The sequence below is a fragment of the Sinocyclocheilus anshuiensis genome, unplaced genomic scaffold (assembly GCF_001515605.1).
Source record: "Sinocyclocheilus anshuiensis isolate Anshui unplaced genomic scaffold, SAMN03320099.WGS_v1.1 scaffold1339, whole genome shotgun sequence".
Lineage (NCBI taxonomy): Eukaryota > Metazoa > Chordata > Actinopteri > Cypriniformes > Cyprinidae > Sinocyclocheilus > Sinocyclocheilus anshuiensis.
Window position 1 is genome coordinate 678580 of NW_015539932.1, and position 15251 is coordinate 693830.

General features: G+C 35.6%; 3 protein-coding genes across 3 annotated transcripts in view; 1 reads left to right on the forward strand and 2 right to left on the reverse strand.

Annotated features, from left to right (window-relative positions):
• The first annotated feature begins 5897 nt into the window (after positions 1–5897).
• Positions 5898–9155, forward strand: LOC107686891 (ubiquitin-conjugating enzyme E2 G1-like). The gene is made up of 5 exons (XM_016484035.1): positions 5898–6130; positions 6880–6982; positions 7116–7213; positions 7285–7463; positions 8193–9155. The coding sequence occupies exons 1-5, from the start codon at positions 6019–6021 to the stop codon at positions 8277–8279; spliced, it is 579 nt and encodes a 192-aa protein (XP_016339521.1). The 5' UTR covers positions 5898–6018; the 3' UTR covers positions 8280–9155.
• A 744-nt stretch (positions 9156–9899) lies between these two features.
• Positions 9900–12355, reverse strand: arpc3 (actin related protein 2/3 complex, subunit 3). Its single transcript, XM_016484034.1, has 7 exons — positions 12253–12355; positions 11733–11832; positions 11529–11605; positions 11230–11298; positions 10968–11094; positions 10734–10828; positions 9900–10060 (listed from the first exon to the last, which is right to left on the reverse strand). The coding sequence occupies exons 1-7, from the start codon at positions 12256–12258 to the stop codon at positions 9998–10000; spliced, it is 537 nt and encodes a 178-aa protein (XP_016339520.1). The 5' UTR covers positions 12259–12355; the 3' UTR covers positions 9900–9997.
• A 632-nt stretch (positions 12356–12987) lies between these two features.
• The window catches only part of LOC107686892 (GPN-loop GTPase 3-like), a 3646-nt gene continuing 1382 nt past the window's right edge, over positions 12988–15251 (reverse strand). Inside the window, exons 3-8 of the mRNA XM_016484037.1 lie at positions 14742–14909; positions 14539–14663; positions 14281–14396; positions 14101–14197; positions 13372–13500; positions 12988–13223 (exon numbers count right to left, since the gene is read on the reverse strand). Of these exons, the coding sequence (XP_016339523.1) occupies positions 13158–13223; positions 13372–13500; positions 14101–14197; positions 14281–14396; positions 14539–14663; positions 14742–14909 (701 nt within the window). The 3' untranslated portion in view covers positions 12988–13157. The remainder of the gene's footprint in view (positions 13224–13371; positions 13501–14100; positions 14198–14280; positions 14397–14538; positions 14664–14741; positions 14910–15251) is intronic.

The following is a 15251-nucleotide window of genomic DNA, read 5'->3' on the forward strand; positions in this document are numbered from 1 at the left end:
TGTGCACTTTGGATGGGTTAAATGCAGAGCACTAATTCCAAGTATGGGTCACCATACTTGGCCACATGTCACGTCAAAACAAAAACAAAACAAAAAAACTAAACAAAAAAAATACACCAGCAAGTCCACCTCTGAATGGCTGAAGAAAAACAAAATGAAGACTTTGGAGTGGCCTAGTCAAAGTCCTGACCTGAATCCTATTGAGATGCTGTGGCATGACCTTAAAAAGGCGGTTCATGCTCGAAAACCCTCCAATGTGGCTGAATTACAACAATTCTGCATAGATGAGTGGACCAAAATATGAAGAAAAAAAATATGTATATAAATAAAAACAAATAATTTTTCGGATGTAACCACCAAAACAATGCCCTACCGTATTGCGTATATGCGTATTGCAACGCATCAAAGCAGTCAATCCAACACAAATCAAGAAGAGGTTGCCACCGTTTAGTAAACTGTGGACTAGCTTTGGCTCTTCCTATTGACTTGAATGGTGATGCTTCCCGTTTGTCAGTTGATGGCCTTTCATTTTTAACCAGAAATGAAACCAGTGCACGCTGCTTTTCTGATGTTCACTGAAGTTTTCCTTGTCTTTTCCCCGTGTCACTTTAAATGTTTCCGTTTTGAATGTTGTTACCAAAGGCGAGACACGTGAGAAAAAAATTAACGATCAGATGTGGGACTATATTCTGTCATAAATCGCATACCATTCATTGCCGTTACTGGAAATTAAATTAAATTACTGGTTGATATGTCCCGATCTCAATAAAGTTTACACACGCTTTTGGTCACCCACACTTGTGGTCTTAAAAATGCAAAGTACACTTAACACAGTGGTTCTCAGACTTTTTTCAACAGGAGGCCCCCTTGTGTATAGGCATGGGTGACATTTGACTCTTGAGTCAGGGGGGGCAAGAGATAAAAGCATTTTTTTTTTCGGATGTAAGCATCAAAACAATGCCCTACCATATTGCAACACATCAAAGCAGTCAATCCAACACAGTCAAGAATAACTTAAAGAGGTTGCCACTGTTTAGTAAACTGTGGACTAGCTTTGGCTCTTGCTGCTGACTTGAATGGTGATGCTTCCCGTTTGTCAGTTGATGGCCTTTCATTTTTAACCAGAAATGTGCATGGTGCTTTTCTCATGTTCACTGAAGTTTTCTGTCTTTTTCCCATGTCACTTGAAATGTTTCCATTTTTAATTGATGTTACCAAAGGCGAGACACGTGAGGAAAATATAAACGATCAGTTGTGGGACTATATTCTCTCATAAATCGCATACATTAATTGCTGAAATTTCTACCGTCCGTTACTGGAAATTAAATTAAATTACTGGATGATATGTCCCGATCTCAGTAAAGTTTACACACACTTTTGGTCCGTGAATTAGATCTCGCTCGGGACGCGCGCTGTCTGTGGAGGTTTGGCCAGGACCGGTTCCAGAATTAAATCAACATATTTATGTTCCGTCCATTGCCAATCACTGCTATTTCAAGAGTGAATCCCGCATAAATATGAGGATGTCATTCCCGAAACTTTGCAAGATGTAGCCTGTGTCCGAAAAACGAAAGTTTCATACAAATTCTGAATGGATTATACCCTAGAAAGTGCATAAAGCGCGCTCCCTTTATCACTAAAAAGCGTTACTCATCTTCGTTCATCGCGATCTTACAAAGTTCCGTTATAATCAATGAAGCTCTCTAAACTGCACAATGAATCTCTATTTACATCGCGTCTGCACTTAGTCATGAGATGATTCACGAGCGTGCAGAACTGCACTTAAAAACTGCAGCACTTTCAGCGGTGAGTGAATTCTTACAAAACGTTTCTGATTGGCCATTGCGTTTAAGAAATCAACAGATATGTCTGTGATTGGTTACATTGCTCAACGCTGCACAAACACATTGAGGGTATTTAGCGCCTATATATATATAGCCTATATACAGTATCTCACAGAAGTGAGTACACTCCTCACATTTTTGTAAATATTTTATTATATCTTTTCATGTCTACAATGTACATTATACTACAGACAACCTCATGCTTTACAGGTTTATCTTGCGTTCTTCAAATCTTAGTGTTTAAACTGACAAGCTTTCCCCCACCACTAAACCCATTTCTAATTAAAAAGATAATTTATCTTAGATGTGTCTGACTGGTTAAACAGGTAGTTATGCGGCCAACCATTTAAATATTTCTTTTTAGATTGGTGTAGAAAGCAAGCTTAATTTTCTTCACATAGGGCTTTAGGTTGCACACTGCTTTTCACCATTACCCAGGCATCATTTGTAGAAAAGCTTATAACTTGAACATACAAGATAAGGCCACTCACTGCACACTGTCTCGCTGATAAAAAGGAGGAATGAAACGACATCATAAGATTAACTTGGGCCCGGGGTCTGCATGCTGTTTTGCAACACTACAGGCTCAGATAAAAAGATATGAAACTGCTAAATTAGTTTTGCTAAAGCTGGGTTGTCATGGAGATATGACATGGTGCTTTCCATGTCGCTTGTTTATAAGTCAATCTCCTAGTCAAATGTCATTCTGTCCAGTATTATTTGAAAGATAAATTTGCAAGAAATATTGACTAATTGATTCAGGTTCTGATAGTTATTTAGAACACTTATGGATGAATGCAAAAAAACCAAAAACATTACTGTACACTGACATCTCTGTGGTTCCATAAAAGTTGATTTGGCTCATGGAAACAGAAATGTCCAAAAAAGGCAATCAACTCAGATTCACAGCCCATCTGTCGAGGTCTCTGACAGTTGCAGTAGAAGGTGATTTTTCCTGACTGACAATATCTTGCATATCTTGATGCCTTAACTCAAATTAGCTTGTTCTGTACTGGTTTATTCAAGATGAAAATAGCTGAGGGCTGAGATGGTGGTCCAGTTATGCTCTCCAATTATGTCTATGTAGAGTTTCAAACTATATACCATATATATCATGACCATGCAAAATTATTATAATATTATATGTAAAAATAAATTATGTTATCTGCTTTCCATGGTCATTCAATTTATAGAAATATCTGAGAATTTTAAAATTGTGATTTCCAGGCCTGAAAGTCCTGAAAATGTATGTAGTTTTTTTGTTGTTGTTATGCTCATAATTTCAAGGCATAGAATGTTTTGAATCTGAAAGGGTTGAAAATTCTTTATGCAGAAATCATAAATGACTAGAAAAATAATGGAACTTCAAAAGGTTGTGGAAACCTGGATGCTCAGGCACATTTTCAGGTTTTCATTCCCTATATTAAAAAAAAGAGTATGTAAACCTTAAAAGAATAGTTCACCCAAAATTAAACATTTGCTAAAAAATTAACTCACCCTCAGGCCATCCAATATGTAGATGACTTTGTTTCTTCATCTAAACAGATTGCATGTGGATTATTGTGATGTTTTCATCAGATGTTTGGATTCTAATTCTGATGGCACCCATTCACTGCAGAGGTGAGCAAATCCAAATCTATTCCAAAGAAGAAACAAACTCATCTACATCTTGGGTGGCCTAAAGATGAGTCATTTTTAATTTTTGGGTGAACTACTGCTTTAAAAAAATGTATGAAATTTGAACCATGAAATGCATAGGCATAAACTGCTACATTAACATTAACTTTATAAAGCTTTATAAAGAATACAAAAGATGTTCCCTTTTGCATTGCAATTCCATTCACTAAAAGGTCAGCCAAGCTAGTAATAGCCCATTTATCACACACCTCATGACTGACACATTAATTGCAGCAGGCTTGAGAGAGAAAGGAGCTCGGTCAGCATCTCAATGAAGTGTCAAGCTGTTCGGGCCAACCTGTTTGCAAGACTGTATGGATTTATGTCTGTAATGGCTTCCAATTAGCTACAAGATACTTAAAATAATACAGGAGGTTTAAAATTGTTCTAGAATTCAGAATTGTTAACTAATATAACTATTTGCATTTTAGCCTTGGTGGTTTAAACAGGTGGTTGGATGAGAAAGATGAGTTTGATTGTTTGAATATAGTAATAAGGCATCCAACAGTTCAAGAGAAGAGTCAAATGTTTCCGTAAGATTGCGCTGTGTTCAGTGTACCATCACTTCTTTGTGTAATACAGTGGGTTGACAGTTGCATGCTAAACATGTAAACAAAAGATAAGGCACCAGACAAATCTCTGGTAACCATGCGACAGACAGATCTGAGAGGTATACCGTTCCTCAACGTGTGTGCCATCAGATGAAACATGCCAGGAAGAGTACACAGAGTCCTCCTTTTGTCACCTGAGTGCAACTGTTTATTCAGAAACCCATCCCCTTGTTTGAGTTTCACGGATGTGAAATGTAGTTGCTAACAACTCTTTCCCATTTTCAGTCTATGTTTGGTATCAGTTTCTGGGAAGGGAGCCAAATGTTTGCCTTTTATGGTTCTGTAAAAAAGCAAATGTAAGATTCTGGCATGTCAGGAGGATTGTAAAGCTCTCAAGATAAAGGATAGGCCAAGCTTTGTGAATCCTCTCAGATTCACTGATTCAGGCTGATCTGAAGAAACAGTTTCGACATATTAAGATATTTTATCAAACCAATAAGCATATATTATAATTGTATTAATTGTAATTTATTAGTAACTAAAAATAAAACTAAACCAGAGCATGTCTTCTACTAAGTGACTTACCTAAGGAATGTTTTGGGAGAAAGTTCAAGTGAGCAGTGATTGCCATCTAGTGTATTTTATTTGTTATTGCAGGAAACATGTTGTCAGTGAATACCATTCACTGTCACTTATCGTTTATTATGTACATAGTCAACACATGTAAGCTACACAAAACAAGGTTACGTGTATAAGCTACGTAAAACAAGGCCCAATACTGATTTGTCCGTATAGATTTGTCACAGGAGTTTAGGCTACCTGTATTTTGAATTATGCATTGTATTGTTTTGTGTTTTAGGGTTAAATGAAATGTCTTGGCAGAAAGGACAGTACTGTCCTGGTACCTAATGTAGCCTAATATGCAGTATAACTTTTCCGTATTTTCTAGGATTTTTTCTTACAGTGTAGAAATGAAAAAACAATACAATATATAAACATAAACAATGTACAAACTTAACTGTACAACTCTCAACACTGTTTTAAAAATTAATTGGAGGTGGTGCAATTCATTTATTAACTTAGATAGGCCTATTACTTGACTTCACTCTTTAAATTTACTTTGAAATTAACTTTTTCATAATGGAGAAGGCACAGGCAATGTATACCAGCGTTATCTTAGCATTATTTATATACTATAATAATATTTATCACAATTATTAATTAGCTTTTATTTTTATTTATTTCGTTTTTTATAATTAAACTAAAATTTTCATTTTAGTTTTAGTATTTTATGAGCTATTAGTCGTTTTATATTTCGTTTCTTTATAGCTTTCCTATTTCCATTATTTCAGTTTTAGTTTAGACTTTCACTTCAACTTATTTCAGTTACTTGGCAACACCTGTAGGCTAATGCTAGTAATCACTCTAAGAAGTTTTTTTTTTTAATTTTACGTATTTTAGTACTACACTTTATTCAATTTGATTTCAGCTTTATTTCAATGACCGAAAATAATTGTAAAGGGTTTAGTTTTAGTTAAAAAGAACATTGCTACACATTTATAATTGCTATTCGACATTTATTCAAAATTTAGAAAGAAATCATTTCTATATTAGATTATAGATGATTAAGGTTTATTTCTGTTCATAATAAAATATCACCTATATTGTCAGCAGAATAAATAAAGTGTTTGGTCCTGTTTACTTTGGCTGCGTTTCAAAACCTAGTGACACAGCTACATAGACAGCAATTTTATGCGTCACGGGCGAGCGCAGAATTTTCGGCCATCATGATTCGGAACGTGCCCAATGAAGATGCCCAAAACTGCTGTAGTTGGCAGCTACCTAGTGACACACAGCCTTGAGGTCAGTGCCAGTATCACATGTATCGGTTCTCGGCGCATGTGAAGTAGATATCAAATACACAGTGCCGAAGTGCTGCGCGTCGAATGAATTATTTATTTCGTCCCATTTTTGTTGGAGACATTATTTATTTTGTTAATATTAGTTCAAATAAAATGACCGAGCAATCGGCCCTGCTTCTTCGAAAACAGCTAGCAGGTAGGTGGCTAACTGTTAGCGTGAGTAGTACAGAATTATGGCATACTATTTTTATCCATACCATTAGCACTTTTAACTCAATTAGATAGTGTGTAACGAAACCCACTGTGTCAGTGTTTGTGTAAGAGCTTATGGGCTTCGTATTTCCACTTGTAAAGTTATAAGGTCAGAAGCTTTGCTAGCATGCTAGCGCCTAATAAGTTGGTGCGGTATAAACATGTTGATCTCAAAGCTCATACCTTTTATTTAAGAAAATAGCCTATTTATTAAACATACTATTTTAGATATTTTAAAATAATGGCAATGAGTGGTAAAAACTAAGTTTACTGGTCATAATATCAGTTGACACGTGTTAGTATGTAGTGGACAAACGAGGAAATAAAACAGCAACTCGTTTTGATTTTGTATTAAAATTTAATCTGTTTTTAATGCCTTAAGTGATCACAATATAGTATGAAAAATAGCTATTTAGATTAACTTGAAGCCCTCATTACATAGCAGAAAATTTAAGTTAATATCCAGTATTGCCAGATACATATTCTAAATTACAATACATATTATATTTTTACGCACACACACACAAATATGTATATATAATTATATTATTTTTTGTGATCAACATGTTTATACCTCACTAACTTGTTCAAAACCTTTGACCTTATTATTTTACAAGTTTACACACACACACACACACAAATAAATTTGAGATTCTATTTTAAAATAATATCTCTTTGTTTTACATCTTACAGAGCTCAATAAAAACCCAGTGGAAGGTTTTTCTGCTGGTCTGATTGATGATGATGATATCTATCAGTGGGAGGTTGTCGTGATCGGCCCTCAAGACACACTGTTGTAAGTAACCAATCCTGTTACCAGCCATGTGTTGTTTGGGTTTAGCTGTAAGAGTGGCCAGTTGACTAATCTAGTCTTCTCAAATCTTGTCTAACCAAACTGTTTACTCACTTTTTCTGTTTTTGATTTACAGCGAAGGTGGATTTTTTAAGGCGCATCTCATTTTCCCTCATGATTACCCACTTCGGCCTCCCAAGATGAAGTTTATTACGGAGATTTGGCATCCTAATGGTGAGTGCATGTTGGTGAAATCGTTGTCCACATAGAGGCTGGCACTGATATCAATCTTCATCTCTAACCAGTCGCAAAGAACGGGGATGTGTGCATTTCCATCCTTCATGAGCCAGGAGAGGACAAATTTGGATATGAGAAACCTGAGGAACGTTGGCTGCCCATCCACACAGTAGAGACCATCATGATTAGTGTGATCTCCATGTTAGCTGACCCCAATGGTGATTCGCCAGCCAATGTGGATGCAGCTGTAAGTTTACTGATTTTTGATGATACTGAATCACATTTTATAAATCGCCATGAAACCACAATGAACATACGTTTTTTGCGATGTGATGAGAAGGCACAGTAAAAGTTATTTCCATATTTTAGTGGTTGGGAGTGTTGTTTTTTTTTTAAATTGAAAAGTAATGAGATTGGTTGGTGGTTATATTGTCAAACTTTGAAGTGTAGCTAATATAACTCATTGTGTGCTCCCTAGACGTTTACATTTAGAGAAAATATTGATGTATTGCATTCCCTTCAGTTTATTCTTTGTTATAATTGGTTTTAAAAAGATCTTAAATTTACCTACATAAAACATGCAGAAACCCTGTCATTTGTAATAAACACTGAAATATTCCATAAAAATAGGAATGGTCAATTTAGATTTCATGGTGACCTTATCCTTTCATCAGAATGTACTAAATGGAATGAGTTTATTTATTTAAGTAGGAAGTGCAGCCTTTCTAAAATGTTGGCATATGGATAATACATTACTATTACACATTATTATTGTAAAAATGGTTACAGCATTAATGGCAAATAATGATTTTAAAAAGAAGCGTTTCTATTTAAGCATCTACATCCTGGATAAAAAAACTCAAGTCCCACATGCATTTTTTTTTTTTTTCACTCCATAATGTCACTTAATTTAAATAAAATGGGTTTTAAATGCAAGTTCATGACTGAAACTCTCACATTTGTGATTGGCTTGCAGAAAGAGTGGCGAGAGGATCCCAACGGTGAGTTCAAGAGGAAAGTCGCCCGCTGTGTGAGGAAAAGCCAAGAAATGGCATTCGACTAGACGCCCCATCACTGTTTCGTTTAGTACATATCAGTTCCCATCTTCATATCTTGAGGTCAAAGACAGTTTGAGGATTTATTTCAGCATTGATTTTAAAACCCATGACGAGCTCATATCAATTTAATAGGTTTAACTGATGTGTTGGATCATGTGTTGGCAAAGCTTCATCGCGTGTATTGAATTCTAACCAGCCCCCCTTGACTTGCCAATTACAAACTTTAATAGGCGATCACCTTTATTTTAGTCACTAGTTATTTATTTGGGTTTGCACCATTTAGGGATATCAGAGCAAAGCCACCGTAGAATAATTTTTCTTTTTTTTATCTGAATGTGTGAGTTATAGCACGTTTCGTTAATGTCGATTACCCTCTAGTGTGTCTGAATTATTTATTATCTTAATTATGATGAAATGTACTGCATGACACTTGTGTTTTGACTCGCTTTTTTATCTGCCACTGAGCCATAAATTTTGAACGAAGTCTTTTATGCAATTCTGGCGTGTTTTGTGCATTTATGGTAATGGTAGAGGCTGATGGTCAGAATCGATGCTGATTTCCCTTCTCACCGACATGTCGGACAGCCCTGTTCCCTTAAAAAACAACAAAACAATACCGCAGAAGTCTCTCAAAGGGCCATCTCTTTCTCTGCTGCCTTAAGTTGTTCTCCTATCGGAAAGGAAAATTGTATTCAGTGATGTCAAGTCCGTCTCAATGTCTAGTCGGTTTTTGAGCTGGAATCCTCTTTTGGACAAACCAAAAAGTTAGATATTTGCATGAGACAGAGAGAATATTTTTTGTATAAATGGTAAGCTCAAAAGCTGTATTTTTTGTGTATGTAAATATGATGTATTGTACCATAGCTCTACCAGTCATTCGTTTGTGATGTTTCCCCCACATGTAGTTTTGAAATCACATTTATAACTGTATCCGGTTCACTCTTTTGTTCCCCAAATGTCCCATCATGTAATTGCTCATTAAAATGTAGCATTTGTCTTACATATCTAGTGTTTGTCCTTATGTCTTGCCTTTGTCTTGTTGTTTATGTCTTGTGTCAGTCATGTCAAAAGCAGTTACCTCTAACTTCTAAAGGTGCATACGATTCTTGGCAACACGTCTTTTAAGATCTTGTCTGTGTCAGGTTTGTTGGGTGTTGTGTACTAATGCAAATGTAATTCTATTGTTCTAAAGACAGAAAACTATTTTAAGCAATAAGTCGTGCATTTCCAGTTGGTCTCAGTCACATTTTGATTTGATTCAGTGGTGTGTTACTGGTGTGAAACTCACTTTTCTCCAGTCTGAGTGGCAGAATATTGATTTTTGAGCACTAAATATGAAGGAATGTCATTTCTTTCTGCAGCAATCATTTATGCACTTTAATAAGTTCGGATAAATAAAACAATTATGAACTCACTACACACCAAGCAGTGTTGTTATTGTTAACTGAAACGATTAAGAATTGTGTTTAGTAATTGAAATAAGGCTGAGATAAAATACTAGATATGAAAAACTTAGAAATGAGAGATATCGCCTAGCTGTTTCTCTTTAATAGATTTTTATTTGATCGGCTCCTGTTTCATATGACAGGCCACAAATCAAATATACTTGATAATCGCCAGTAAAAAAAATCTCAGGGTAAACGCACTCGCATACACATTAAAGGAAAAAAAAAATCCATACACATCCCACGTAGAAACACCAAGAGAGATCCTGAGTGGTTTCTTACTGGCCAGGTGCAGACAGACTTTTGTTCATGAACTGTTTCTTCACAAAACACACCCACCACTATAGAAGATAAATAGAAATTATCAACATTTGAATTTAGTTTAATATCATGAATTTGAAACATTTCACATAAGACACTAATAATGTTTCGGTGAATCTCAAAAAAATGGTTAAGAAATGTCCAAGTTATATTTCAGTGTCACCAAGCAATGTGCTTAGTTCAATAGAAATGAAAATAATGTCACAGTGGGGGGAAAAAAAAAAAAAATCATCACTAAGCAACAACTTTTTACAGTAACAGGATAGAAAAAAAATTGCTTAAATGTCTTGCCACAATATAAAAAAATTTGTTTTCGCAACAATTTTTGGTTTGTAATATTACAGTAACAAGACTTTGGAGGAAAAGTGTTTATATGTCATGAATATAATGTTACAATGCACAAAACCCTAAAAAACTAAAAACACTAATTTAAACATATAAAACATATGTTGCACAGACTTGAGGAAATATGTGTTCTGTTTAAAAAATTCTAAAAAACCTCTTACAATTAACTTTTATTTTTGCATTGTAGTAACAAGACTTGAGGAAAACTGTTCTTAATTGTCATTAAAATGTCACAGTGCACACAAAATTTAATCAATTAACTAAATGAATAAAATGCCCATAAAAACCTCTCTTGCTTTTGTCAATCACCTTGATTTGACTGATAAATAATATTTCAATATGCCTCACCTTGCTTGGTTTGTCTGTCTGAGGGTCGAACACACGGTCACACAATCTCAGTCCCGTCTCCTGTCGGATCTGTTGCAGGTAAGCTCTCATCGTTTCTGTCCAGGAGAAAAACACAGTATCTAGATCAATTCTGTAATCAGCAATAAAACTGCTAATAAACTCATCATAATGAAGGTCTTAGTGGATGTGCAAAACAACTAGACCCAAGTAAGTTTTGACTTCACTGTGCCATACCATCCTCCTGTTTGTTAGAGGGTTTAGCATACATGGCATTCAGAGGAAAGCCAGGTTCTCCAGGGATGGGAAAGTTGGTAATTCCCAGCGTGTACATCTCCTTCTCTCCTTGACCCCTTGAACTGCACTATAAATCATTTATGAGATTGTAGTTAGATAATGTATGAAGAATAAACTATGAGAAAAACGAACAACACCTGACAAATGATTCATCACTGACTGTTTGAAATATACAATGAAGCTTTTATTCTTCAACAGTTACCTTCTGGAGCTTCTTGAGGCATTCAGAGATGTAAAGAGTGGTGTAGATCAAAGTTCGATCTGCCTCATTCTAACAAAAGTATAAAAGTGAATATTTCAATACAAAATCTCAACAATAAAATAAAAAGACATATGAGAGGTATAAAAAAAACGGTGTATATGCATATATAAAGAGTTTAAATCAGGATACAGTGAGAATATGTATTCTTCTCTCTCAGGTCAGAACTATGAATGCATGTTAAGACACACAAGGCATTTTTTAGGCTCCAGCACAGCATGCTGTACGGTCATCCGTCTTACCTTAATTTCATAGTTCTTGAAGAAAACATTGGCTTTGAAGTAGTAGATGGCCTCATCGATAATATCTGTGTCTTTGGCTGAATATAGAAACAGGAAGGAAGAGTCGATTTGTCAAATACCCTTTACTAGTGATGGCCATTTAAGGAAGAACCACATACAACTCTGATCTCACAGGACTGCCTGAAATCAAGCAAACTTTCTTACTTTCTTTAGGAGCAGGACCCTTAAACTGTGTTTTGAGAGGCAGCAATGCCATATTCCCCACCAGTTTGGTGTCTGCATCCATCAGGCTTGAGTGGTAAGCCTGAAGAGAGTGGAACATCACAAAAAATACAAGAGTTACTAAGTAATATTTCTTTAATATAGCAAATTTGTTTTAAAATGACCAATGTTTAAAGAAAATCAGTGATCACTGAGCTGAATGCAAATGAGGAACTCCAGTTGTTTGCATCATGGACAGATGCACAAATTCTGTTTCTAACAACACATTTCTGACACTAACATATACATATTTGGCAATAATGCATAAATATAAAAAACATAATAAAATATGTATTTGTAAAACTGTTACATTTGTAGAAAAATGGCCAGAGTAGGTTAGCTCTATGGCTAATAACGCTAAAATATTTTCTAGTTCGCCGCTGTTCTAAAACGTGGCACAACAAACTGCTCATAACACAATTTGCGCTCACCGTCTAAATTGTTACGTTTAATGATTTCTTACCGGCATTTTGGCGCAATATGTCCCAAATCTGGCAGGCAAAATGAGTGTCAACGCTGCGAGCCGCCGCTTCCGCCGTGACTGACCCACACAACACCGATACAGGAAGTTTCCAGTGCAATATCCCGCCATAACCACTGGGAGGCGCCGAGGATACCAGCTTTGCCTCAGTTCTGTTTTTTTCCCCACAAAATGTCTTTTAAGATGTTTAATATCACTTCTTTTAAGTAATCTAAATATGTTACATGTGCCATTTAAAAAAATGTCCACACACACCATTTTGATGTACCTACCAAGACAACATAGGAAGTACATTAGGATGTAACCAAATATTGATGAATGGGGCCAAATATATAATCTTAACTGTCCACTATTGAAGACCTCATAATGATAAGCTACTATTCCACGTCTCCATCAATGTGTTTCTTAGGCTGATGATACACGGGTCAACGTTTTGAGCAATATTGCCATCAACAGGCACCAAGTTGAGACACAGGGCCAATGACCAGATATATATAAATAGAAAATTTGTACCCTTTCTCAATGGTAAAATGTGCCCGAGCAACATTGCTCAAAATAGTTGCCCGTAAAAACTGCTCACAATGTTGCCCCGTGTATCATCAGCCAAAGGATTCTACACCACTGGGTTGTGACAGATGTAATGGCTGGATTTTTTAACTAAATTAAAACACCACATTTGTAATTTCCATATTTTTATTGCAAAAATAAATATGCGCTTCTAAAAAATTGATTACATTTTATAAAACTCTAAAAAAAGATCAAGAGGCATTGCACAGGTTATGGTTGCATCCTTCAATAATGACATTATGAATGACAGTGACACAAAATATAGTTTAAATAAATGAAACTCTTAATTGAACAAATCTGGCTGTCTTTCAAGTGTGATCTCAAGAATCGTCTCTGTCTTGGAAGAACTCATCGAAATTTGTGTTACTGGGTTCCCCATCAATTTCCTGGAAAAAAAAATAAAAGGAAAAAATGTTGTTGTAATCTTAAACTAATTTAGTCTAAACAACTGTTTTGATAATAAACAAGCTACAGAAATATATATTTGAATCAAACATCAGTTCATAGCATATGGCAGTAATCTTATGCACAGACCTTGGGCTCTTTAAACTCCAGGTCTTCACCATATTGTATGGAGAAATCAATGTGCTGCAGGACAATGTTGATGCCCTCCTCATCAGTGCGGTCAAAGGGCAGGAAACGAACCATACTGTAATCATCAATCTAAAGAAAACAGTGCCGTCTTAGTAATTTACTACAGAACGATTGTAAACTTGACATTAAAAGTGATTATGAAAGATGCTAGGGCTGACCGACTAATCAAAATCAAAAAACAAAATTGCTATATGGCTTAGTGCAATTATCAAAAAGGTAAGGCTGTGATTTAAATAAATATATATGCTGTGTGCTTCTAAATAAAGCATTTCACCAGATCTGTAACAAGAAACTTTTATAAACCTGTAGCCAACAAAGGAGAGCTTTAGGGCTCCCTGTGGTTTTATGTTGTACTGTAAAATAAAATGATTATGAGTATTATATTATTATTATTAAATACTCTTTTTTTTTTTACATTGATTTAGTACAATTAAAATAGTGATATATTTCCTTTGTTCAATGTTTTTAATTCATAATAATTATTATTATCATCATTTTGTAGTCATATTGGTAAATAAGCAAAATTGCGCAGTCCAACAAACAAGCACAGCAAACCTGAAACTTTTTTTAAATCACATTTTTATTTGTAATCACAATTTTTAGAATAAAAAAAAACAAACACTGTATTTATCAGTGCCTTGAGGCATAATCTTTGTAATTGTAACTTACCAAACCACATATGGCCTTGGTTAATTTCCTGAATTTCTTGCTTCTCAAAGATACAGAGTTGTCCTCCATCATTGAGTACATATCCGGGTCCAGATACCTGCAAATAAAATAAAAAACACAGTCTGCCATCTAAATCGAGGTTGAAGTGAATTATAAATGGATCACATTCCGTGAACATACTTCTCCATTTCCTTCTTAGCCTTTGGACTGAGTAGATCCATTTTGGTCATTACGTTGACTTGTGAGATTTCTAATGTCACCATGGCACTCAAAGCAGCCATAACTCCAGAGATAAACTAGATAAAAAAATGACAACAAACATCACATTTAGGTTTTTACTATTTCAATAATTTCTTACCCAAATCGCAAAAAATCCAGCCTATGCTTGCTTCATTTCCTTCATTTAATTTTTTGTCATCGCCATGTGCCAAACATTACCTTGAAGGTCTCGACCATGAACTGTGAGTCAACCAGGAAGACTCCACACACGCGAAACTCCCACTGCTGCAGTTGCTCCACAAGCTGCTTCATTACAGGCAGATGCGTGTACAGCTCGATCTGACCTTAAGTCCAGAGGACACAATGCTCTGTATCCATGCCAGTCTACAAGAGCACCATATATCTGCTACATCACCTCTTACCAGGGCAATCAAACAGTATGTAGTCATCCTCCACATGACCAAGACTCTCCTCCAGCCAGTCAAAGTTGTTGGCGAAGTACTCCATACAGAAGATCAGTCCTCCATTGGGGCCGAATCTCAGAGAGTCATCCTCCATAACGTCATCTACCTGGATCAGTTCTCGAATATCTATATAGGGTGAAAATTGTAACACATTAAATGTCTTTAAAAATAAGCATGTTACAGAAATGACATTTATTGAGCTCATGGTCCATAGAGTTTGTCCTCTGTCTGAGAGGGAGTGTGACTGAATTTTTTGGCAAAAAAAAAAGGGCTTTTGAATGTAAACCTACATACAGTTTTATCTGTCAGATGTTGTTTTTAATTTAAAGGAATCGTTCTCACCCAAGAATGACAATTTTGTCATTATTTACTCACTCTCATGTCGTTCCAAACCTGAATAAGTTTCTTTCTTAAGTTGAACACAGAAGAAATTTTGAAGAACCAAACAGTTGTTGGTCCCCATTGACT

Excerpts from the sequence above, each read along its gene's own strand:
- LOC107686891 (XM_016484035.1), top strand. The coding sequence starts at position 6,019 with ATGAATTATTTATTTCGTCCCATTTTTGTTGGAGACATTATTTATTTT. Across the intron at positions 6,131-6,879 it reads TCTTCGAAAACAGCTAGCAG|AGCTCAATAAAAACCCAGTG; the intron begins GTAGGTGGCTAA and ends TACATCTTACAG. Across the intron at positions 6,983-7,115 it reads GGCCCTCAAGACACACTGTT|CGAAGGTGGATTTTTTAAGG; the intron begins GTAAGTAACCAA and ends TTTGATTTACAG.
- arpc3 (XM_016484034.1), bottom strand. Across the intron at positions 10,829-10,967 it reads CTCTAACAAACAGGAGGATG|AAACGATGAGAGCTTACCTG; the intron begins GTATGGCACAGT and ends TCTCCTGGACAG. Across the intron at positions 10,061-10,733 it reads AGACAGACAAACCAAGCAAG|TGGTGGGTGTGTTTTGTGAA; the intron begins GTGAGGCATATT and ends TATCTTCTATAG.